At 40.2% G+C, this 23733-nt stretch overlaps 1 protein-coding gene across 12 annotated transcripts in view; it reads left to right on the forward strand.

Moving 5' to 3' along the window:
- itpr1b (inositol 1,4,5-trisphosphate receptor, type 1b) overlaps nucleotides 1-23733 on the forward strand; it is a 79425-nt gene that overhangs the window by 11677 nt on the left and 44015 nt on the right. For 4 of the 12 annotated variants that reach the window (XM_086291427.1, XM_086291428.1, XM_086291432.1 and 1 more), the window contains exons 4-42: nucleotides 2322-2437; nucleotides 2562-2648; nucleotides 3124-3282; nucleotides 5463-5561; nucleotides 5679-5762; nucleotides 6035-6181; nucleotides 6349-6453; nucleotides 6671-6715; nucleotides 6830-6859; nucleotides 7354-7508; nucleotides 9614-9713; nucleotides 9791-9951; nucleotides 10097-10238; nucleotides 10326-10484; nucleotides 10573-10745; nucleotides 11721-11840; nucleotides 11923-12114; nucleotides 12198-12449; nucleotides 12545-12686; nucleotides 12780-12933; nucleotides 13138-13331; nucleotides 13411-13549; nucleotides 13648-13702; nucleotides 13813-13978; nucleotides 14106-14273; nucleotides 14359-14421; nucleotides 14513-14650; nucleotides 14781-14906; nucleotides 15016-15216; nucleotides 15310-15561; nucleotides 15711-15836; nucleotides 15987-16115; nucleotides 16289-16306; nucleotides 16799-16825; nucleotides 17159-17279; nucleotides 17365-17549; nucleotides 19207-19355; nucleotides 20008-20119; nucleotides 21797-21832. In XM_086291427.1, coding sequence (XP_086147553.1) covers nucleotides 2322-2437; nucleotides 2562-2648; nucleotides 3124-3282; nucleotides 5463-5561; nucleotides 5679-5762; nucleotides 6035-6181; nucleotides 6349-6453; nucleotides 6671-6715; nucleotides 6830-6859; nucleotides 7354-7508; nucleotides 9614-9713; nucleotides 9791-9951; nucleotides 10097-10238; nucleotides 10326-10484; nucleotides 10573-10745; nucleotides 11721-11840; nucleotides 11923-12114; nucleotides 12198-12449; nucleotides 12545-12686; nucleotides 12780-12933; nucleotides 13138-13331; nucleotides 13411-13549; nucleotides 13648-13702; nucleotides 13813-13978; nucleotides 14106-14273; nucleotides 14359-14421; nucleotides 14513-14650; nucleotides 14781-14906; nucleotides 15016-15216; nucleotides 15310-15561; nucleotides 15711-15836; nucleotides 15987-16115; nucleotides 16289-16306; nucleotides 16799-16825; nucleotides 17159-17279; nucleotides 17365-17549; nucleotides 19207-19355; nucleotides 20008-20119; nucleotides 21797-21832 — 5027 coding nt within the window. The remainder of the gene's footprint in view (nucleotides 1-2321; nucleotides 2438-2561; nucleotides 2649-3123; nucleotides 3283-5462; nucleotides 5562-5678; nucleotides 5763-6034; nucleotides 6182-6348; nucleotides 6454-6670; nucleotides 6716-6829; nucleotides 6860-7353; nucleotides 7509-9613; nucleotides 9714-9790; nucleotides 9952-10096; nucleotides 10239-10325; nucleotides 10485-10572; nucleotides 10746-11720; nucleotides 11841-11922; nucleotides 12115-12197; nucleotides 12450-12544; nucleotides 12687-12779; nucleotides 12934-13137; nucleotides 13332-13410; nucleotides 13550-13647; nucleotides 13703-13812; nucleotides 13979-14105; nucleotides 14274-14358; nucleotides 14422-14512; nucleotides 14651-14780; nucleotides 14907-15015; nucleotides 15217-15309; nucleotides 15562-15710; nucleotides 15837-15986; nucleotides 16116-16288; nucleotides 16307-16798; nucleotides 16826-17158; nucleotides 17280-17364; nucleotides 17550-19206; nucleotides 19356-20007; nucleotides 20120-21796; nucleotides 21833-23733) is intronic. The other 8 variants (XM_086291433.1, XM_086291435.1, XM_086291434.1 and 5 more) reach the window with 3 other exon arrangements.

Below are 23733 nucleotides of genomic sequence, written 5' to 3' on the forward strand. Positions count from 1 at the left end.
TTCTTTTTTTCCAGGCTCAGAGTAAACATATTATTTCTTCACAAGTATTTTCAGTAGGGCTTGAGTGCGCATGAGGAATGAAAAATGTGAATTTAAACCATTTAAATGAATGAAAAAGGTTGTTATTTATGACAGCTTTCAGTTGGGAATTAGGAAACCAAAGTCATGAAATCAAGCAAGAGATTGAATTAGAGATGTTTAAGAACCATCACTCAGGCACTGACATCTCCTTTTGAAGTTTGTCATGATTAGCTTGTTAAAGAAACAGGAAATGTTAAGTAATCAGTTGGGAAAACACCTACTCTGAGGGTTTTGTTTTGCTCTGTTACATTAGGATGCCTGGGGGAACTACACTGGTAGGCTTAACAGAGCTAAGGCAGAGAAACAGGGACCAATAAAAGAGAAAGAAGCAGTGGTCTTTATGAGTGGAAAAATTACTCACTTGCCCTCATGTTAGCGTAAAAGGGTAATGCATGGGTATTGTACTGGATGCACTGTGTAAGGCCTTCATTTTTTGAAAATATGATTCTCTGTAGAAGTCTCTGTAGCTTCGTCTTACTTCCTAAACCCAGATAAAATTCACAGTTATTACTATGAATCAGGGATCAGGGTTGCCTCACTTCACTCTGTTGGAGCAAATTGCGAGCTTTAAATCAGAGGCCAAATGTGAAATTCATTTTCTACAAAGCAGTATTTCTAAAACAGGAAATACTGCTTTACCTATTTTTTTTTCTTTCATTATTCACTGATGTTACAGAGTAGAATGACGCTACCATTCAGTAAAATGGATCCACTTGTAGTTTTCTGCTATGACAACTCGTGATGCTCTCTAAAATGCCAATGATGACAGGAAAGTGTATATAAATGTCTTTATTTTGTTATTTCAGTGATTTTCCCTTTAAAACCTACATACTTATTGCTCTTTGCATAATAATTGGTTAAGTGTGCAAAAGGTGTGCTTTAGAGTTTTATTGTTCAAAGATTGGATTTGGAGCAGTTAAAAATTTGAATTTTTAACTGCTCTAAAAGAAAGGACTCAATTTCGTTGCTCGTTAACGATTGTAATGTGTTAGTTTCTTACTTCCATCTCTTTTTGTTTTTCTTTCGCTTTTGGTTGAGCATAATTGTGGTAAATGCTGTAAAAAATGTAGTCTTTTAGGTAAATTACACTATTTTCTCATGTTATTATCGTTCCTTCAAGCAAATACTTCTCTGCCCGTAATATTTAGGTTCTTCCCAGTCTATTTTTGTCTTTTCCTGGCTGCCTACCCCATCAGACAGATGGGGTAAGCCCACTTTTCTCTGTTGGTCCTTGGCCTCCTGTCATCCTGTCCTCCCTCTTCTACCCATGCCACATGATAGATAACTCTGGGACGCTCCTGCAGTGGCTGCATTTCCAACAGCAGCATCCACTCGGGCTTTAAAAAAACTGTACCACATTTATAGCTCACTGGGTCTCCTGTTCCACTTAGCATATACAGTACAGTGTCTACAGTATACTATAAAGAATTGAGCATGTTTGCTTCTAGTGGGTAATTCAGTCTGACCAGATAAAAGACGATTAATTTACTTCATGTTGCAAACATTATCTATAAATACCTGCAACACAAGTAAATTTTATTTTGTTCTACTGTTATAATCATTACTATTTGTGGATTTAGTAGTTCACTGTTTTTCTTTCGTCATATTTCTCTCTGGGATGAGTGCGGGTTTGCCTCATTGGGACAAGCAGGCACCCAGAGAGCGGGCGGTGCAGGTTCGAGTCCTACCTGCATGTTTTCCCCGCTCTTGCTCCCTCTGCTTTCTTGACACTCTTCAGTGTACCCTTTCAAATAAAGCCATCTTCAGCAGGCAGTTCAGCTTCTTCAGCTGTTTTCGGGACATGATTTCTGCTACACGGCATTTTAGCAGGAAATGCAACTTTTTCTAGTATGATATTGTATTAAGGTTATATCTTGTAAAACGAATGCAGGGTAAAGTACTATATTGTATTGAACATCTTGCACAAACTCTGGAGAGGAGTGTCCTGTGCCATTTGTGTTGACAAAATAACTTGTGTATATATATATATTTTTTTTTTTTCAAAATTAAACTCAGGAGCGTACAGTGTTTGGTGCGACTCTGTAAGACTTCTAGTCTTTCAACATTTAAAACTATCAAACTAAATTGCACACAGGTCATCATTTTCAGTTCCACAGTGTGCCAAAACCTTGCTTTGTTCTACTGACACATTCCTCTGTTTGCTGAGGTCAAGCAGACCACTGCTGATATGAAAAGATGAAGTGTAACTTTTCACCTTCCTCTTCTTATTTCCCCCCTAGATTGCCTTTTCAAACTGTGTCCTATGAACAGATACTCGGCACAGAAACAGTTCTGGAAGGCAGCAAAACCTGGAGGCAACAGCACTACTGACACAGTCCTCCTCACTAAACTTCATGTAAGTCTGACATCACCATTCCAACATCTTGCAGTGCTGTGTAACTTTGTGCTGTTGTGTAGAAAATGTGCACAGACAAAAATGCTGCATGTTTCCATCTCTGTACCTCTGTTCTGTGCATTAGCATGCTGCTGATCTTGAGAAGAAGCAGAATGAGTCTGAAAACCGAAAGCTGCTGGGGACAGTTATCCAGTATGGAAATGTCATTCAGGTGCGTTTAAGGCCCAGTGAGATAAGGTTCTTTGCTTAACAGAAAAGCTGCAGTATTTAAGATTGAAGATAACTCTATTTAATGAAAGAGGCGTTTTAAATAACTGCTACAGCACAAAGATGTGCTGTAAAGTTATCTGTTGCAGGCTCTATTATCTTTACACATTACAAAGGAATGTTTTGCACTCGAGTATGAGGTCATCGGTAACTAGAAATGTAGTCTATGACACCCACAAGGACTACAGTATATACAGTAGGTCATGGATAAATAGCTATACAGTGTATATGTTAGTATATCAGTGACTTGTTGGTTAACTGGTTTCAGGGGAGATCATTTTAAAAATATTAATAAATAAAAGGCTTTTGTATCAGTCAGCTTATATGATCCATGCTCTGTAATTCTTTCCACTGTCTCATTATGATAGTAGCTGTGGGGGTTGTGACCGTGTGATTCTGTTTTTTCTTGTTGTCAACAGTTGCTGCACTTGAAAAGCAATAAATACCTGACAGTGAACAAGCGCTTACCTGCACTGTTGGAGAAGAATGCCATGAGAGTGACGCTGGACTCTGCAGGAAACGAGGGATCCTGGTTCTACATCCAGCCTTTCTACAAGCTCAGATCCCTGGGAGACAGTGTGGGTAGAGCAGGGTGTGGGAGTCAAGTTAATTATGCTCAGCAAGAGAAATCAAGGATATATTTTTAGACTTTTAAAGAGGTTTGAAAACAGGAGTTACGTAGACTGATGTGTAGCGCAGAAAATTGGAACGCCAGAATAGGTTTACATTTAGCAATTGTACACTCACCTGCTGACTACTAAACTACTGATAAACTTTTTCAAGTCCTCCCAGTTTGTTTCTGGGTTCTTGCAGTTGTTTTCGCAGTATCCAAAAAAACAAACAAACAAACAAACATTCAGCAACCTGCTTTAGACGGCTCAGGTTTATTTATTTACTTATTTATTTATTTTTAATGTATAGCCCCAAATTATGTCAGTACTGTAAACATTTGCTTCAGTTTTACTAGTTTACAATGATAATGTTAAATACTTAAAAGCCAGTTCTTATTAAATATATAACTACATAGTAATAAATTATTATATCCACTCACTGGACATTTTATTAGGTATCAGGCTGAACCCTGTTCCCCTTTGACCTACCGTAATTAATTGTGGCAGATATTCAGCCTGGTGAGGGACATTTCTTAGAGATTTTGGTCCTTATTGACATGATGGCATCACAAAGTTGCTGAAGATTTGTCTCCTTCCGCCACATCTTAAAGGTGCTTTAATGATTTAAGCCAAGATTGGTGCACTGTGCTCCTAAAGCTCATGGTCAGCAGCAATACTCAGGTTAGATGTGACAATGTTTATGCCAAATTCTGACCCCACTGTGCAAATGTTGCAGCAGATATTAAGACTCAGATCAAGCAACATTTTTCCAATATTCTGCAGTCCAATCCTGATGAGCGCTCGTTAAATGTAGCGTCAGTTTCCTGTTCTAGGCTGACTAGAATTTGGTCTTTTACTGCTGTAGCCCATCTGCGTGCTGCGTATTCAGCGATGTCCTGTTGTCTTCCTGTCAGCTCGAAGTTGAATGGTTTGAACATCAGCAGGCTGTGCTGTCTATGTCCATTGACTTGAGTTGCTAACATTTGATTGGCTGGTTAGCATTGTATTAGTGATTAGTATTACAGTTAAAGTGGTATACCTAATAAAGTGACCAGTGAGTGCATATCAGTTAATGTCCTTCTTTAAGTGGATTTAATGGAAAACTATAGATTTTATTGTTTTTGTATTTGTGTTTGGGAGTTTTAGGTGCAAGAAATCTGAAATATTAAAATAAAAAATATTCATGTAACTGCACTCAACCTCTTAAGAAGTCTGCAGGTTTAGGTGTGTGCAGTTAAATAGAAGTGGATTTACCTTACCTGGCCTTACCTGTGGTACACTTGCCTCTAGCAGCTACATTGGAGGCTACTGGTTTAACACACTTTAACTATTAGTAGTGTAGTTATGTTGTGGATATTGTTGGTGCCAGGTTTTGACCTGGAAAGTAAGATGCGGTGATATGGAAAGAGCACACACTACACTGACATAACCTCTAATCCTCCGGCTCCTTTTTCTACTCCTGGTGGATGGAAGCTAATAGAGTTAAGACGACTGATCAGCTAATTAAGTTGCATTTTATTAATCCTCTTGGACCAGTTTTTCTTCTGCATGATTCATCCTCCCTACACAGGAACAGGGGCTGCTCCAGTGCAGAACTTATACATTCCACCAGCGCCACCAGTGGAAATGACAGGAGAGGCTAAAGGCTTTAACTATTCTGTTTGAATATGAAGGTTTTTCTTTGAGGGACAAATGTCTCATACTTGTCAGCTGGACTGGTTGCAGAAAGTAGAAGTTTGTCTATTAAAGTTGATCTGGTTCCTTGCCTGAAAGGCAGAGATTTCAAACTTGTTGTGAGACTGTTTTTTAAATTACTTCACCTAATTCAAATTTCTTTTAATGTTCAGATTGTGTGCAGCAAAAACGAATCAGCTGTTGATCAAAAGATGTTTGTTAGACTGAAGTTTCTTTTTATTATTTTCTAATACCTGCTCTCATATGTCATATGTGGTGAATATGTAATGTTAGAGACAAGGGCTACAATTTCATTATTTTCCTCAGGCTCTTTCCCACACAGTATGGTCTACAGCACCACCTAGTGGTTGACTGGAAGCTTGTTTCAGTATTGCAAAATAATATACAGTAGTTATCCCAACCATCCTCCATTTAATGCACCATTTTCTTTGTTTCTCTTGTTGCTCCTGCAGGTGGTGATTGGAGATAAAGTAGTCCTTAACCCCGTCAATGCTGGACAACCTCTGCATGCAAGCAGCCACCAGCTAGTTGACAACCCAGGGTGCAATGAGGTACAAAACACACAGTTTTGTTAAACTTCATTTCTGTCCATCCAATTCTGGGTGAATGCACATACACTTTATTTTATATATATATATGAAGTAAAATAAAATACTCCTATCTTTCAGGTTAATTCTGTGAATTGCAACACAAGTTGGAAAGTTGTTCTCTTCATGAAATGGAGCGACAACAAGGAAACGATACTCAAGGGGGTCAGTGAGCTCAGATTTCTGCATGTGGTTGTTTTTTTGTGGGGTTGTTTTGTTTTTGTTTTTTTTGTTTTTTTTTTACATTAAGCATTTTTTCCCCAAATGTACATATAACATCCTTACTGGCTACAAAGCAGGCGTATTAGAACACATGAAACGCAGTTTAATAGGAACAACAATAACCTAAAAACACCATTTAAGTTTGAAAATAAAACAGTCGAAAGAGAATAAAAACCATGGTAACTGTCCACGTGTGTTTATCAATGTAACTGCAGGGCGATGTAGTCCGGTTGTTCCATGCGGAGCAGGAGAAGTTTCTCACTTGTGACGACTATAGGAAGAAGCAATATGTTTTTCTTAGGACAACCGGCCGGCAGTCTGCGACTTCTGCCACAAGCAGCAAAGCACTGTGGGAAGTTGAGGTCAGTAATTATGTAAATGCACAATGCCTTTGAAGCTCAGTTTTCTGATAATTGAGTACTTAAAACTTAATGTTCACCACTATCTTTGAGCACAGTAAAAGTGATGTTGCTCAAATAAATAATGCGGGTTTATTGTAATTTGTGTTTGCGTGTTTTGCCGTTGCCAGGTGGTTCACCATGACCCATGCAGGGGAGGTGCAGGCTACTGGAACAGCCTTTTCAGGTTTAAACATTTGGCCACAGGGTGCTATTTGGCTGCTGAGATGGGTGAGGTGTGTGTCACCATGTTTACTTTCGTATTTTTGATTTGCAGTTATCACTTTGTACCCATGCTGCTTTGTCATGAGCTTCCAGAACAATACTGTGAAATGTTTGGTTCAAAGCTTTGTTACTGTATATACACATGCTGGGATGTTGAAAGCACAGCAAAGGGACAGCAATATGAAAAGTAATGATGCTGAGGAGGCTGTTTTAATGTATGTTTGCCAGGTTAATCCCGACTTTGAGGAGGAGAATGCCGAGCAGCGGCCCTCTGTAAGTAAGCCTGATCGCTTCCCCCCTGAGTGCTCTGCAATGCCCTGCTGGTTGCCTCACCGTTATTAATCTTGCTTGTTAAAATCTCTGCTGGGTCTGTGCTTCCTGCTCTAGGTGGTGGACTTTACACCCTTTAATTTCCAGGTACTGTCACACAGTCTTTACATAGTTGCAGCAACGTATTTCAAACATTTCTTGTTGTCTCAATGTTGATCATGCATGCTTGTTGCCTTTTTGTTCGCTGCAGTTTTTGTGGCACCCTGTTCATTTTTTTTGTGTGTGTTTAGTTGCACTTGATAACCACATGGTGTCACCATTCTAGCATCCTACCTGATGCATGTCTTAAGTGAAATTGCCATTAGGTGTCAGTGTTGTTATCTATGGTTTGATCATGCTGTTGGTCCAGCAAAGTCCAGCTGTATGATCAATTGTTTGTTTTTTTTTCAACTTCCATCAGATATTAAATCTAATTTGTAAAATCAGATTAGCTGGTGATTAGTGGGTTGACGTAAGAAGACAACCTGGATATGCCTTTGCCTCAGTATAGTTGAATAGTGTAGCCATATTTTTTCCGTAAGCTGCAATCATTTTGTGTTTTAGTGGTTTGCGCCTCCTCACTGCATGCTTTCTTCCTTTAGCTGGATGGAGATAATGAAGCTTTACGTGGTCGCCTGCGGGGTCCACAGGAGAAAATCATGTACACTTTGGTGCCTGTTCCTGATGGTATGGATATTTCCTCCATCTTTGAGCTGGACCCTACCACTCTGAGAGGCGGGGACTCCATGGTGCCCAGGTTTGGCATTTAACACAAACTTTTTTATTCACATAAGCATGCCACAAATACTGCTTCTGAAGCCACTGAATTTATGCAAGTTCACAGTATGCAGAAATCAAAAGTAAAATGTTCCTAGTGTACAATCATAAAAGATGTTAAGATTAGTGTTCAGACACGTCCAATCAGACCAATAAGTGGTTTCATAGATGCCTCAGTAGAGTTTTTTTTGTTTGTTATTTCAGTGGGGGGAAAAAGCATCAGGAATGTTGTAAAATATGGGGGAAATATGCAGATGACAAATATCTCAACAACACCTTGGCTAATCAAAAAGACCGCAATGATGTCAAGACTTCAGCAGTTCAAACAGTGACAATAGTAAACTTTTGACTCATGTGCATTGTGGGGGGAATTTGGAACGGCAGTGGAAAGGGAGTTTCTGAGGTGATGACTGCGTTTTGCAAGGCTGGACAAGGGCCAGTTTTGTTATGAGTGGTCTGACACATCTTTCAAACCAGAGACAAAGACGTAGTTGTGTTGTTTGGGTAAATTTTTGTTGTTGTTTTTTTTGTTTTATTTACTTTCAGAAATCATGGAGCCTGTGTGTGTGCGTGTGTGTGTGTCACACTGGTAAGCTTGAGATTGTGTGAAACTTACCAAGGAGAGTTAGGAAAGTCCCAGTATGGCATGAAACAGGAAACCGCTGAGGTTTGGATAGTGTTCACAATAAGGGAAAAACTTTCAGTTTTCTAAGATGACATGCACTATCACTTAAAAACACACTTTAAAAAAAAAAAAAAAAACATCTGGCAGAAATGTTTTTTGGATTTATTTTCTTAGATTAAAATTTGATGATACAAAAGCAGTCGCACGATGCAATATATCATGTAGTCTCTGTCCTAAGGTTGGTGATAAGCCTCTGGCTTATTCGTAATGAGCCTCAGTTTGGTTTCTCAATTCCAGCTGACATCACTGTGTTAAAGAGAGAATGTGTCGTTCTAACATTACAATTGTGTAATCGTCATTGTCACTGCACATAAGGTGAGCTTAGATTCTCCCCACCTTCTATCAAAGCCTCTATTGTGTGGCATAGTCAGGTGTGTGTCTGCATGATGCAGGCTACTACTACGCCTCCCACTCCAACCTAAAATAACCTTGTCCCTCAAACTTCAGCCAGGGGACTAACTAATGCCTGGCAGAACCAGTACACAAAGGTAAGCCTGTTAGCCTCAGTAGGCGGTTATGTAATGCCTGCCAAGAATATGGCTGCTGTCTGTGCTGAAGACCTCTCTCTCACTCAAACACACACACACACACACACACACACACACACACACACACACACACACACACACACACACACACACACACGCTTACTCACTCACACACGTGGAGCTGGCTGGATGCTTTGAGAATGAAGGACGTAGTTGGCTCAAACTTTACTATGTGTAAAGGTTGAGTGCTTAATGTAAGAGAGATAATACTGTACAGGTCACTGCTGGCTAATCTGTACAAACAACACACTTTCCTGAGGAAGCCACTGTAAGCAGCCTTTTCCAGAACCAGGAAGCTTGTTTACAATTATCAGCTGCACGTTTGTCACATAACAGCGTCCAATAATAAATCTAATCAGAGTGCTTATGGTCTTCTGTGTTTTTTCAGACAGGAGTTGATTTATGGTCTTTTGTAGGTCTTAATTGTGAGCCATGTTGTGAGCTGAAAATGGAGGTCTTGGCCTGAGAGTGGAATAAAAGCTTGTTGAATGGAGCTGTCTGTCTTATTGAACGCTCAAAGCCTCCTTAAATCTGTCTAATATTCATAAAACACAACGGGATTTAAAACAGAAGATTTAGAAAGTTATTAAAGAAAGAAAATATAATGTGCCTTCGTATCTATTCTTGATCACAGAATGCCCACAACATTAAAACAAGGTTGCGTTTGTAGCTGTTGATAGCACCAAAGGCTTATACATGGGCTAACAATGATTTTACTCCATGATTAGTCTGATTATTGAAGCGCTATGCTAACTTGTCCCCATCACACTCCACTGTGCTCTGTAGCTGATTCGCAGCTTCTGTTTGTCTTTTGTTTTATTTCATCACATCAGCTTCCTCTCTTATTTACAGGAGCTCCTATGTGAGGCTACGACATCTGTGCACCAACACATGGGTTCATAGCACCAACCTCCCCATTGACAAAGAGGAGGAGAAGCCTGTTATGCTACGGGTGAGTAGTTGCTGTGGATCAACATGCGAATGAGTCTTTATTAACAGTTACAGTGATTGATTTGATGTTTTTTCCAGATTGGAACATCAGCAGTAAAGGAAGACAAAGAAGCGTTTGCCATTGTCCCAGTGCCACCAGCAGAAGTGCGTGATTTAGACTTTGCTAACGATGCAAGTAAAGTGTTGGCGTCCATTGCTGGAAAGCTGGAAAAGGGTACCATTACACAAAATGAAAGGAGGTATGTATGACACCAGACTGCTAACTTTCTTATTGGGCTTTATATTTTATTTGTAAGTTGTTTATTTGGATAGTATAAGTATAGAAGGACATTTTTCACTGAAATTAAGACTAAACTGTTGAGTTGGAACTTGTACCCTCTCCAGGTTTGTGACAAAGCTCCTGGAAGATTTAGTTTTTTTCGTGGTAGACATCCCCAACAGTGGGCAGGATGTCTTGGAGATCATGGTCAACAAACCTAACAGGGAAAGACAGAAACTCATGAGAGAGCAGAATATTCTTAAACAGGTAGGCCTTAAACCTATGAGACAGTTTATGTACTGGTTTAAAATGTTCACTTTAGGCACTAAAACAAATCCCTGTTGCCTTTTACAGATTTTCAAACTTCTTCAAGCCCCTTTCACTGACAGTGGTGATGGTCCCATGCTGCGACTGGAAGAGCTGGGAGACCAGCGCCACGCACCGTTTAGACATATTTGCAGGCTTTGCTACAGAGTGCTCCGCCATTCCCAGCAAGATTACAGGAAGAACCAAGTAGGTTCAACACCACAGCTTCACTCAAAGCTTGGGTAGTGTGACATTTTCTCTGCATTGATTACCCCCTCCTTTGTCTGATTTGCAGGAATATATAGCCAAACAGTTTCGCTTCATGCAGAAACAGATTGGATATGATGTGTTGGCAGAAGACACAATAACTGCTTTACTTCACAACAACCGGAAGCTGCTGGAAAAACACATAACTGCTGCTGAGATAGACACATTCGTCACACTAGTGAGGAAGAACCGGGAACCAAGGTAAGGCTTACAGAAAGACACGCCCTGGCTGCTCTCTTCAAACTGTAACACAAGGAGCCCCTGTGGCTAGACTGGGTCAGATTTGCTTATTTAGCAGCTCTGAAGGAATGCAAATCTATGTAAACGTGTTCAAATGAGTGAAGTACGAATATGAGTGGAATTGCTTGTGCAGGACCTCGGTACTAGAGGGAATATGCTGACAGCTAGTGCGTAAATGTATTTTGTTTATGTCATGTAAATTGCTGTTAATGATGTGTGAATGAGGTGGATCCAGTGGTTCAAACAGAGAGGACTGTTTGAAATGTTAGAGTACTGAGGCAGGGGGAACGGCCAAGAACATTTTAATATACAGTAGTTTATTTATTCTTCCTCACATAGGATAGTATGTACAGTGGCACCCCGGCTTACGAAGACCCCATTTAACGAAAAATTCAAGTTACGAAGGCACTTAACGGCAATATTTTTGCCCATGGTACGACAAAATGCCCGTGTAACGAAATCAGTTTGCGAAATGCGTTTCGCTGTTCCACGTGAAAGACGTATTGTTGTTTGCAGTGCGCTATTTTGTGTGCTTTTCGTTTGCAATTAGCCTATCGTTCATTCATAATGGGGCCGGCATAAGGCATAAATATGAGCGAGTTTAAAAAAATGTAAAAAAAATGTCATTGCACAGTGTACGTACGTACATTAATTAACGTAAATGTAAGTTTTAGTTTTGATGTTTAGAATTAAATTCCCTAATGTTATGTACATATGCACGTACGTATGCATGCATGCATACATATGCTTTCTTCAGCCTCCACCAAGACCTTCGTCTTCAGCCGCATCGCCTCACTCAAAAGGTGCTTCGACTTACGAAACCTTTGACTTACGAAAGACCCTCTGGAACGAATTAATTTCGTAAGTCGGGGTTCCACTGTAGTCTGAAATTTGTTTCTTTATTTTTTAATTTAATATATTGTCATCTGTCACCAGGTTTCTGGACTACCTGTCAGATCTCTGTGTGTCCATGAACAAATCCATCCCTGTGACACAGGAGCTCATCTGCAATGCTGTGCTGGACTCTAGCAATGCTGACATCCTCATTGAAACCAAGTGAGATGCTCATTTTCATCAGGTGCTTTAATGTGGTAAACTGAAATGAGAGCTTACAAAAAATGTTGGTGTTGTGTACCAGATTGGTTCTGTCGAGGTTTGAGATTGAGGTGGCGACAAACGAGGACAATCCAGTGGAGGCGGAAGATGAAGAGGAGGTGTGGCTCTTCTGGAAAGATAACTCTAAGGAGATCCGGAGTAAGAGCATCCGGGAGTTGGCCCAGGATGCAAAGGAAGGCCAGAAGGAGGATCAGGAGGTGGTCAGCTACTACAGGTGTCGTGTCTTTATGATGATAATTTTAATAAAAAGATTACAGCTCAGATTTAGAAAGGACTAAGAATCCATTTTCTTCCCAGGTGCCAGCTGAACCTTTTTGCCCGGATGTGTCTGGACCGTCAATATCTCGCCATCAACAAGATCTCCGGTCAGCTGGACGTGGATTTGATCCTGCGCTGTATGTCCGATGAAGACCTGCCGTACGACTTGAGAGCATCTTTCTGCCGTCTGATGCTGCACATGCATGTCGACCGTGACCCTCAGGAGCAGGTCACGCCTGTCAAATATGCTCGTCTGTGGTCTGAGATTCCATCTAAAATCGCTATTGATGAGTGAGTTCATATCATAAACCCTTTAAAGGGGCGTGTATCGCCATTTCAGAAACGACGCAGTGTCTTTTAAAAGCGATTCTCCTCTAATTATCCAGCTATGACAACGATGGGACCACACGGGATGAGATCAAAGAGCGCTTCAGCCTCACCATGGATTTTGTGGAGAACTACCTGAGAGAGGTGGTGTCGCAGAATATTCCCTTCTCTGACAAGGAGAAAAACAAGCTTACTTTCGAGGTAACGCTTCTTTGTTTGTGGTATGAACAGATGAGAAGTGACATCCGTTTATTAAAGTTGTAAATCATTTGTTGGTTCTTTTCCTGCTTGTAGGTCGTGAACCTGGCAAGGAACCTCATATACTTTGGTTTTTACAACTTCAGTGACCTGCTTCGACTGACAAAGATCTTACTGAACATTTTAGACTGTGTACATGTCAACACCATCTACCCCATTAACAAGATAGAGAAGGAAGAAGAAAACAAAGGTAAAGAGTGAATGTTTTCCCTTAGCCTGAATACTTTCTTGCAGCAACGATTTTATCAAGCTCTCACTTTTCCAGGTGTGTAGAGTTTTAAGGAGAAATAGTATCAACAAATAACATCTGACCTAAAATTAAATAGAGTTTCATTTCACTATTTTTTTTCCTTCATGCAGATTTGAATGTTTTCTTGCTCTGTCTGTATTATAGGTGGCAGTAATGTGATGAAGTCCATTCACGGAGTTGGGGAGCTGATGACCCAGGTGGTGCTGCGAGGAGGCGGTTTGCTGCCCACCACACCAACTCATCAGCCTGAGGGCGATGTGGTTAAAACTCAGACTGAACCGGAGAGAGAAGATATCATGGTCATGGACACAAAGCTCAAGATCATTGAGATTCTGCAGGCACGACATCAGGATCATTATCATTATTATTTTTTAAAAATCCTTCGACTATATTGTAACTTTTATCTGTTTTATTCAGTTCATTTTGAACGTTCGGCTAGACTACAGGATCTCCTGCCTGCTCTGTATTTTCAAACGAGAATTTGATGAGAACAACCCACAAGGAGACAACACTGCTATTCAGAATGGATCCAATAATGTCACAGGTCCGATGCCAGGTGTGAAACTCTTAACCTTGTTAATTACATTATTTAACATATATGTATATAATTATAAAGAACTTATTTGAAGTATTTTTTCTTTTCTTTTTTTTAAGGAAATTTTGACTTTGAAAACATTGAGGAACAAGCAGAAGGGATCTTTGGAGGAAGGTGATTCTTAAATTGGATTCTTAAGTTTTTTTAATGGGCTTTAATTGCCTGTAGTAAGTTTTTTTTAATAAAGTAAAATTGAGGTAGTGTTTGTCATTTTTTTTGTTTAGTGAAGAAAACACCCCACTAGACCTGGATGACCATGGTGGTCGCACTTTCCTGCGGGTCCTTCTGCACCTGACCATGCATGACTACCCGCCCCTCGTGTCTGGAGCGCTTCACCTGCTCTTCAGACACTTCAGCCAGAGACAAGAGGTCCTCATGGCCTTCAAACAAGTAAGTCATCCACACCTGATTTTAATAGCAAGTCCTCTGAAATAATTCTAATAACTTGACTTTTTACAGATGAAGTTAAATTTGATGAAAACATTAAAAAAAAAATTTTTTTGTTAAACCTTAAAAGGTCCAGCTCCTGGTGACCAGTCAGGATGTTGAGAACTACAAGCAGATCAAGTCAGATCTGGACCAGCTGCGTTCTATTGTGGAGAAGTCTGAACTGTGGGTTTACAAAAGGCAAGGAGAAGATGGGATGGACGGAGATGGCCCCTCAGAATCTGACAACAAAAAGAAGGTACGCTGAAAATTTGAATGTGGAAAGGTTTTCCTGAATGTAGAGTTATTATTGAAAGGACTCATAATTGATTCTTGATTTACAGGGAGATTCAGACAAGAAGAAGACTGAAAGTACCAGCAGTTACAACTACAGAGTTGTAAAAGAGGTATAATTGTTTGCCTTTTAAGTTATATTTTCATTTTAGATTTACTGCTGATTATTAAAATGTTGCTTCTGTGTGTGTCTGTGTTTTTTAGATCCTGCTGCGCCTCAGTAAGCTGTGTGTCCAGGAGGGAAGCTCAGGGAAAAAGAGCAGGAAACAGCAGCAGAGGCTGCTGAGGAACATGGGAGCTCACAGTGTGGTGCTAGAACTCCTACAGATCCCCTATGAGAAGGTCAGACACTGAAACAGAATACAAATGCAGAATCGTTAAAAAGCTTTAAAGATCCTCATTGCTTTCCTTTGCTTGCAATTGTCCATTAATGTTACATAACTGAAAAGAAGCTCTGTATTATCTGCACCAGGGTGAGGATGTACGGATGCAGGAAATCATGAAATTGGCCCACGAGTTCCTGCAGAATTTCTGTGCAGGAAATCAGCAGAACCAGGCTCTTCTCCACAAGCATATAAACTTATTTCTCAACCCGGGGGTAAGCATCACAAGCATCTCACAGCTACTCCTTGGGCGAGTCGAAGACTTAAATATCCCAAAATACCACATATTGGGAAAATGTATGTTCTCTTCTGTTTCATTCCCAGATCCTGGAGGCTGTCACCATGCAGCACATCTTCATGAATAACTTCCAGCTCTGCAGCGAGATTAACGAGCGTGTGGTTCAGCACTTTGTCCACTGTACTGAGTCGCATGGTCGGCATGTCCAGTATCTCAAGTTTCTGCAAACCATTGTCAAGGCCGAGAACAAATTCATCAAGAAGTGTCAGGACATTGTCATGGCAGAGGTCTGTTGTTTGAGTAATGCTTGTGGTGTCTAATACAGGGGCGACAGTTTGGGAATAACACTGTCCACTCGGCTGTGACTCTCTCCCACTCAGCTGGTAAACTCCGGCGAGGATGTCCTGGTGTTCTACAACGACCGTGCCTCATTTCAGACCCTTGTCCAGATGATGCGTTCAGAGCGGGATCGCATGGATGAAAACAGTCCCCTGATGTACCACATACACCTGGTCGAACTGCTGGCTGTTTGCACTGAGGGCAAGAACGTCTACACCGAGATCAAGTGCAACTCTCTGCTGCCCCTGGATGATATTGTGCGGGTTGTCACCCATGAAGATTGCATTCCTGAGGTATGGAAGACTTTTTCTTCACTCACTTTAAAGTTGAGTGAATACACTTTATTCTAGTTTATTCTGATCGAGAAGAGCATTGGGAATACATGTTTTTAAAAACTACCTTGATTACCAGTGCACTCATTTAGTTTCCAACAATCCAACAGGTGAAGATTGCCTATATCAACTTCCTGAACCACTGCTATGTGGATACAGAGGTGGAGATGAAGGAGATTTATACATCCAACCACATGTGGAAGCTGTTTGAGAACTTCCTGGTGGACATTTGTAGGGTAAGCCACAAAATATTTGACAATAAATAGACAGAGAATCCAGTCAGCACATCGTGAAGTGAACACACAGCAAGTTACCCGTCGGCCACATGCAGGAAGTCCGATCCAGTGGCCGTGTGTCATGCTAACGTCTCTTCTATCCTTGCTTAGGTGTGCAACAACACCAGTGACAGGAAGCACGCGGACACCATGCTGGAGCGTTATGTAACCGAAACAGTCATGAGCATTGTCACATGTTTCTTCAGCTCTCCTTTTTCTGACCAGAGCACAAGCCTTCAGGTAAAATGGGCATGTCTTTTTAATGTATTTTCCAAGCAGTTTTGCTACTGCGAGTCCTTTGTGCAGACTAGAAATCAGACACTTTCTCAGCACTGTTTGGGGGGAAAAAAAGGAACTGTACTCATGCATGTACCGTACATACCATGAAATGTAACGTTTTTCCCTTTACATAGCTGGCTTGTCATATATATGTAAGTAATGCTAGCACTTCCCCAAATTTGATTTCCCAACTTTTGGCTGTGAATGTGAAGAAGTATTCAGTGTGTGGGTTTTTATATGGTCATAGTTTAGTCAGCACACAGACTCTGTTCTTCCCAGATCTGTGGGTGTGTTGCACAAGGTTTTGCTGGGACTTTGCTGGTGCAGATGATGTACTGATGCAATGTGGTTACTGTGTTTCTTAGACCTTGTTCTAGCCCTGTTTCTTCTCCCCCACGACTTTCCAATAAGTCATGACCAATAACCTCCTTCAATTTCCAAATCCTTGGTACAGTAACTTTGAGGTTTTTTGTGTTAGACACTTGTTTCCTGTTATCTGTGTATGGAGCTTTTTTGTTGCTATTTGGTTCCACTAGAAAATGGCGATTATCCTTTATGCAACTGCACTTCCTGGGAACTACGCTCGCTAAAGTGTACCATTACGTGATAATTCCGCAACCCTTTTCCTTTTTCTCTTGCAACAGGCAGCCATTGTTGGAAAGATGACTGAGGTACTTATTGTACTTTAGGGCTGTGGCCAGGTAGAAATCTGTTGTACTCTCTGTTAAACACCGGTTTGGTTTGTTTTAAGGGGAATGCATGTGATTAGGAAGCTTGCCCAATGGATCTTAAGCTGTTAACCCGTCTGCCTTTGATGCCCTTATATGCACACGTTGTCACATCTACCACAAACTGGGTTATGAATTCAAGCTATTCAGAGAGCACAATAGTCACTCTGTGTGTTATTAAATATTTGTTAACAGTTTCCCTCCTTTACACCACGATTCCTCCTTCCTTCTTTTGTTGAAAGGCAAGATGTAATTAGTTTTCCCCCTGTCTTACAGACCCGTCAGCCCGTTTTTGTTCAGCTTCTTCAAGGAGTGTTTAGGGTTTACCACTGTAACTGGCTTAACCCTGTCCAGAAGGCCTCAGTTGAGGCTTGCATTAAAGTACTGTCAGACGTGGGTAAGATATTAAGACTAACACAGACTATGAACCTCTCAGTGTTAAAAAGTGGCGCATATTATATGTACTTTCTGCTTCTGCCTAGCTAAGAGCAGAGCCATTGCTATCCCAGTGGACCTGGACAGTCAGGTGAACAACTTGTTTGTCAAGTCCAACAATGTCGTGCAGAAGAGCATCCTCAACTGGAGACTGTCTGCTAAGAACACATCCAGGCGAGACTCCGGCCTGACCACCTCAAAAGACTACAGAAACATCATTGAGAGGCTACAGGTCAGTAGACGGTCTGTTGCTGTTTCAGTGTAATAAACTTAATCCATTTTCATCCATTTAAATTTTTTGTCTGCTTTATTTAATCGTAAGCCAAAAATCCTGTAAAATGAAACATAAACATCAATGAAAGCAATAAAAGCTATAAAAAAATAATGCAAACATAGACAGAAAAAAACACTGACTGCATTAAACATTGCTAAAGTAAATGCATTGCCTTTTTTTTTTTTTTTTTTAACCAATCTTTTGAAAACGTTATTTTTAGATTGTGTACCTGTGTGTTCATAAAGAAGGCCAATATATCAGGGGGCACAGAAAGCAGTAAGTGCTTTTATGAAGCCCATTATCGACACATCAGATGGCATGGTGGTACGGGACATCCAGTTCTGTTAGTTGTGGTAATATGACCATTTGTGCCATTGTCAGTCTGGCACACAGGAGCTCTCTTAAACAGGGTGTAGATGTCCTACATTTCCAAATGCACAGCATAAACATGCAGCTTTTTTGCTTTTCTCTCCAGACTGATTACATAAATGGATCTGTACTGATTCATTGTTTATAGTATTTGTGTTTTGCAGTAAAATTCAAATTTTCAAAAATGAAAGTTTTGCTCTAATATTGATGTCTTATCTTTTAGGGTATTTGGTATTTCTCTGAAGAAGAAGTGATTAAAATCTATAAAAGTCTCTTAAAGCAACATGACTGTCTGATATTTACCACAGGTTTCTACCTATCAGGTAGTAGAATGAGTGCAGTGAATCTCCACTTCCTCTTTGGGGTTTTTTGTGGAAGAAAGTTAACACTATATGAAGACAGCTCGGTCTGCCTTTTTATCATAACTGAAAACTCCAATGTGAAAGTACAATGGGTTAATTAAGCCCCCTCACCATTGCTGTTAATTGTTGCCAGTATGCACAGGGTGATATAATGTTTTTGGTAACTGTGTGGCAATCAAAAACCATAAAAGATGTGTCCAATTACATCCTAGAAAAATATGTGGTTTTAGCAGCAGACCATGTTGCTCCACCTTATTCTCTAGTAAGACATGACTCAGTATTCACTGGAAGACTGAAAAATCAAGCCAAGGATCAGTCTGCACTCTGCTGATACTACTTATGAAACCTTAGGACTTTTTTATCCTGTAATTCCAACGATAAAGCAAAGCTGTTTTGTTATGGAAATACATTTTCAGTGATGTTTTAGATGTTTCGTTCCTAATCCACCCATTTCTAGACGGGGTTTTATGTGGTTCCCACAACTGTGTACTTCCCAAATTCCTGTTGTCTTTGCAAAGACTGCTGGAGTTTCACAGCTTTAGTGGTTTTTCCCACCTCTTGATGTTCTCAAACTTCTTTAATCAGCACCCAACACGGAATCACTCATTTTCACAGTAATCATCACCAGGCGTGACAGGAAGTGCACTGCAAAAGGTGGCACGGTGGTGTTTATTATGGTGTGATTTGATGTGTAATGCACTGGATGTGTCCCTTCCTGTTTCTATATTAAATTAATATTAAAGCAAAATAATGTGAGGCTGACTGTAGCTGGATGTCTTTGAACGAAATGCAGGAATAGGAAGACTGTTTTAATTATAACAGTGTAGCTGTTTGCCATAAAACACAGTTCTGGGTTATTTCTAACCTTTGGTTCTGCTCAATAGGACATCGTGTCTGCCCTAGAGGACCGTTTGAGACCTCTGGTCCAGGCTGAGCTCTCGGTGCTGGTGGATGTCCTGCATCGTCCGGAACTGCTCTTCCCTGAAAACACGGACGCTCGCAAGAAATGTGAAAGTGGAGGATTCATATCAAAGTGAGTCTAAAGTTGTCTGAACCACTTCCAGTGCTGTTGCTATTTTTGGAACGCTTTTGGAAGTCCCCTTGTAACCACTCGCATGTGTGCATTTGTAGTTTTGTCGTGTACCTCAAACGTGAATGGAGACAAGCATCTTTGTCAACCTGATGAGACTAGTTTTTCAGCAGAGGAGGGTCTGTAGCAGGGCCAGGAGCGTGCTTGTTGTTGTTTTATTTCCTAGATATTCATGTGGTTCTGCACAGTAAATTTGTTCCTCATAATCAGTTCTACTGTAACATTCTGAAACGTCTGAAGGTGAAAAAGCAGAGAAAACTATCTCAACTGTGGCTGCTGGCATCAGCCTGCACTGGCTTTGGGGAATCACTTAGTCTTTAAGTTTTCTGTGAACATGAAGCATCTGCTGTAGTCAGCTGAAGTCATTTTCTTAAATCACCGTTTTCAGTTATGCCCAAGGCACCTAAATATGCTTTAGACCCATAACTTCCAAGTCTCTTGTTTAGAACGAGGATAATCACTGTGTCATAGAAATGATTTCTGTCACTGTGAGACTTGAAGTATATAGAGTTTTGGAGGAAGGTGATGAGTTCATCAGTCTATTTCTATTGTTTGTGCTGATTCTGCCCCCCCCGCCCCTGTTCTCTTTGATCAGACTGATCAAACACACCAAACAGTTGCTAGAAGAGAACGAGGAGCGCCTGTGCATCAAAGTACTGCAGACACTGAGGGAAATGATGTCAAAAGACCGGGGCTATGGGGAGAAGGTATGTTCCTCCTTCATTCCTGTTTCTCATTCTCTGGTTCTAGTGTTGCACAAGATTCTCCCACACACAAGTTAAAATGTTACAACACTTTTCTGACATGTCAGGATGTTCTGCGTCAAAACCTAGGGTAAGACACGACATCACAGAGCAAAAAACAAAACTGAGTGTTCTCTGCTTACCTCTGGAGCCTCTGTAGAACACAAAAAAGTAAATGACTCATACACAGCGAACGTCATCAAGTCTTTCATTTGATATTCCTGCAGCCAGGGCAGTTTGTGATTTTTCTTTTCTAGTTTTAGTGCTTTTAAGAGTCTGCAAAAAGTAATGATAAAAAGATTCCCATGTTGCTTTTCTCCTTAAATTAAAAAAACAAACAAAAAAAACAGTGTTATGTGTATCAGCTTTATTAACTCTATTAACAATGTGCATGATCCAACATTGTCTCTCAACCATTTTACGCACCATTCATTGGCTACTAATGATCACTTATACTAATCCTAAATAAATTGTCTCAACTGTGCCAACTTGTTTTCCAGTAAAAGGAGTAAAAGCGCTTTAATATCAGATGAAAACATTAAAACAACTTTCAAAAATCTTTTTGCTGTTTTTAACTGCTAAAATAAAACTATTTTTATCTAGATTTGCTGCCAGGGAATTTGTTGTACGTTACCCTGTGATTTATTCACTTTTTTTAATTAGTTTTTTTGAGTGCTTAGTAATGACTGGATTGTGTGTGTGTGTGTGTGTGTGTGTGTGTGTGTGTGTGTGTGTGTGTGTGTGTGTGTGTGTGTGTGTGTGTGTGTGTGTGTGTGTGTGTGTGGCAAGCAGAAAAAGTAAGAAGCTTGTAAGGGATCAGGTCCTAATTGTTGCATGGGGCTCCTCTTTGCCTTTTTTAGAGATTAAAAAAATAGTTAAATCTGATATTTAACAGGGAATGATGGCTAACGTCCCTTTGAGTTTGGTGTAAGAATCTATGAAGCTTCAAGAACATTTTAATCAGGCCAAGTAAGATTAACAGGAGAGCGTACTTTAATCACAACAGTCTCATTTTATTGGTTTGCATACTGAACCTGTTTGGTCCATTACAGACTGAGCTCATTCTGGAAAGAAATCTGCTTGCTTTCTTTGTGATGAAAGCCCTTCAGAAAGGGCTTTATTTTTTTTTTTGTTAGTTAGTTTTTTTGGGGGGGGTTTGTGGTGTTTGAAAATGGTTAAACTTTTTTAATTAGATCTTCAATTTCAACTTCAAAATCTGCTGGATGGACTATTTCATGTTTTATTGTTTAACAAAACTCAACCATAACTGATAAAATGAAGACATTATTTTTGTGTTGATAAACGGGGAGGGAAAGAAAGCAACTGGTTGGGGGAAAGATACTAAATATTTCACCTTCTCAACCAAACTGTGTTTAAAAACAAAGACTTGCACTTTTATAGTCAGTTCTCTTAACATGAAAATATTTGATGCAATGATGATGTAAAAAAGGTGTCTTTACTGCAATTAACTTGTTCTGTTTTTGAGCCTTGACAGCCCTTTCTTCGCCCTTTTTCACTAACCTGACATGCTGCGTCTGTGTGTGGGTTTCAGAGGCTTTACATTTGCACACTTGTTACAGAGCTCTAACTCACTAATCTAGCTCTACTAACTCTCTGCCTCCTATACTTCTTCTCTTGCAGCTGATTGCCTTTGATGATGAAATGGATGTGGCTGAGGTTGATCACTTTACTTACTATTGCGATGTTCATTTGTCTCCCACTAACAGCATAGATGTGCTTGTGTTTCACGTAGGCTTTCTAGCGTTTCAATCCCCCATCTGTGTCAGCAGCTTAGTCCATTTCCCCGCCGTGTGCCTGTTAAGAGTTGCTCCTGAATTTCATGGAAATAAGTAGCATAATGCTAAAATGTCTGCCTCACAAACTCTATATGGCCAATAGTACTGGGCCACCAACACAGCTGCCGGGCCATGGAAACCCACGAAGCTCACGGTGCACAGTTTTTGTGCTGATGTTAATGCCAGAGGTGCATTGATCTCTGAAGTTAGTGAGTCATGTATCTTTTATGCACGTCAGCACTTGGTGAAGTTACAGAGTGCAGCTACCAAGTACTGCAGCTCAGCAACTTCATGGCTGAGTTTTTGTGGTTCCTAAACACTTCCACTTTGCAGTGATACCATGTGCAGTTAATGCTGGAATATACAGCAGGGGAAAAATTTCACTTGTTGCAACTGCTTTTTGCAATGGTGGCTTCCTATTACAGTACCACACGTGAATTCAGTAAGCTTGTAATATATATAAATATTTGTAAAGGCAGACTGCATTTTATTCAGCTGTGGTAATGGGACTGAGGTGTGGCCCAGTGCTTTTGTCAGTATACTGTATGTGCTTTTGTGCCATGCTGTACTTTGTTCTATATTTTTTTTGAGTGAACTGTTTAGGTAAAGACGTGTTACATTTGTAGAATATATCCTACAGGATCTTACTGTTACTGTTATTTTTAAATAACATAAGTTAACATATTTTGGTTAGACCCTGGATTGGTCGTGTTAATTTTGGGGTCTCAAGACGAGACTGTGCTTATTGAATAGATCTTTTGTGCATGTGGTTTAAAGCTGGGTGTGAAGCATCCACCTGCTAGAATTTGAATCGTCTTCCTCGTTGCATTGTGCCCTTTTTAAAGCACTGTCTGCTGTCATTGCTACAAGTTTGTGGACTGTCAGAACTGCATATCCAGTAGAAGTCTGCAGAGACATGGATGTAAAGCATAACTTGGTTCAAACTTTCTTGAAGTAGTTGAGAAATTCGAGAGACATTTTATAATCAATAGTTACTAATGTTTGGATATAGCATGTATACAAAAGTTATCCATCCATCAAACAACGATTATATTTTTGTGCAGGTTAAATTTTTTGTTTAACTCTGTACTCGTATTTTTTTAAAGATAGCTAATACAGGCTCCTCGATAAATGTATTCATTCAGTGCGTCACTGTCAGCACACAGGCGGCTTAGCAGTAACAAGGCCATTTTGTTACACTGCATTACATCGTAGAGCTGTTTCTATTTGTGGCACGAGTCACTCTAAATGTCGCACAGCCCCCTGATGATGGATGGTGATAAGATGGCATATTTTTTCCTCTAAGCCCTTTGCCACAATTACAAGAGCAGGTGTGAGTGTATATTTAGCTGGGGATACTCCATCTATTAGCTTTGTAAAACAGGCCATCGGGCCGTGTGGCCTTTTAAAATAGCTGATGAAACATGTTTCTGCTCTCTGAAGATTATGGGTGCCGCCACAACCACAACATATCTGAAATGTTACTTCAGACCAGTATTGCGAAAAGATTACTATTTTACACGAATGTAGATGTTTTGTGAGGAGTTTCGTTTTATTTGATGTTTACAGCTAAACTTACAAATCTTTTAAGCTCATTTTGTAGGAGTTATTCACACTTTGCTCTCTCTCCTACTGACCTATTGCCAGATCTTTACTCATACTAGATGTCTGTTCACCAGCCTTCAGCTTTCTCAGGCTAGCTGCTATAGTTTAGCCATTTTAAGTATAGAACTGTGGGTTCTAGACTCAGTTTTAGGGCTATAGTATTGCTTTAATGACTGT

The sequence above is a fragment of the Aulonocara sp. 'chitande type north' Nkhata Bay genome, linkage group LG5 (assembly GCF_057382095.1).
Source record: "Aulonocara sp. 'chitande type north' Nkhata Bay isolate Kocher_YH1m ecotype deep benthic linkage group LG5, A_spYH_male_GT1.1, whole genome shotgun sequence".
NCBI lineage: Eukaryota > Metazoa > Chordata > Actinopteri > Cichliformes > Cichlidae > Aulonocara > Aulonocara sp. 'chitande type north' Nkhata Bay.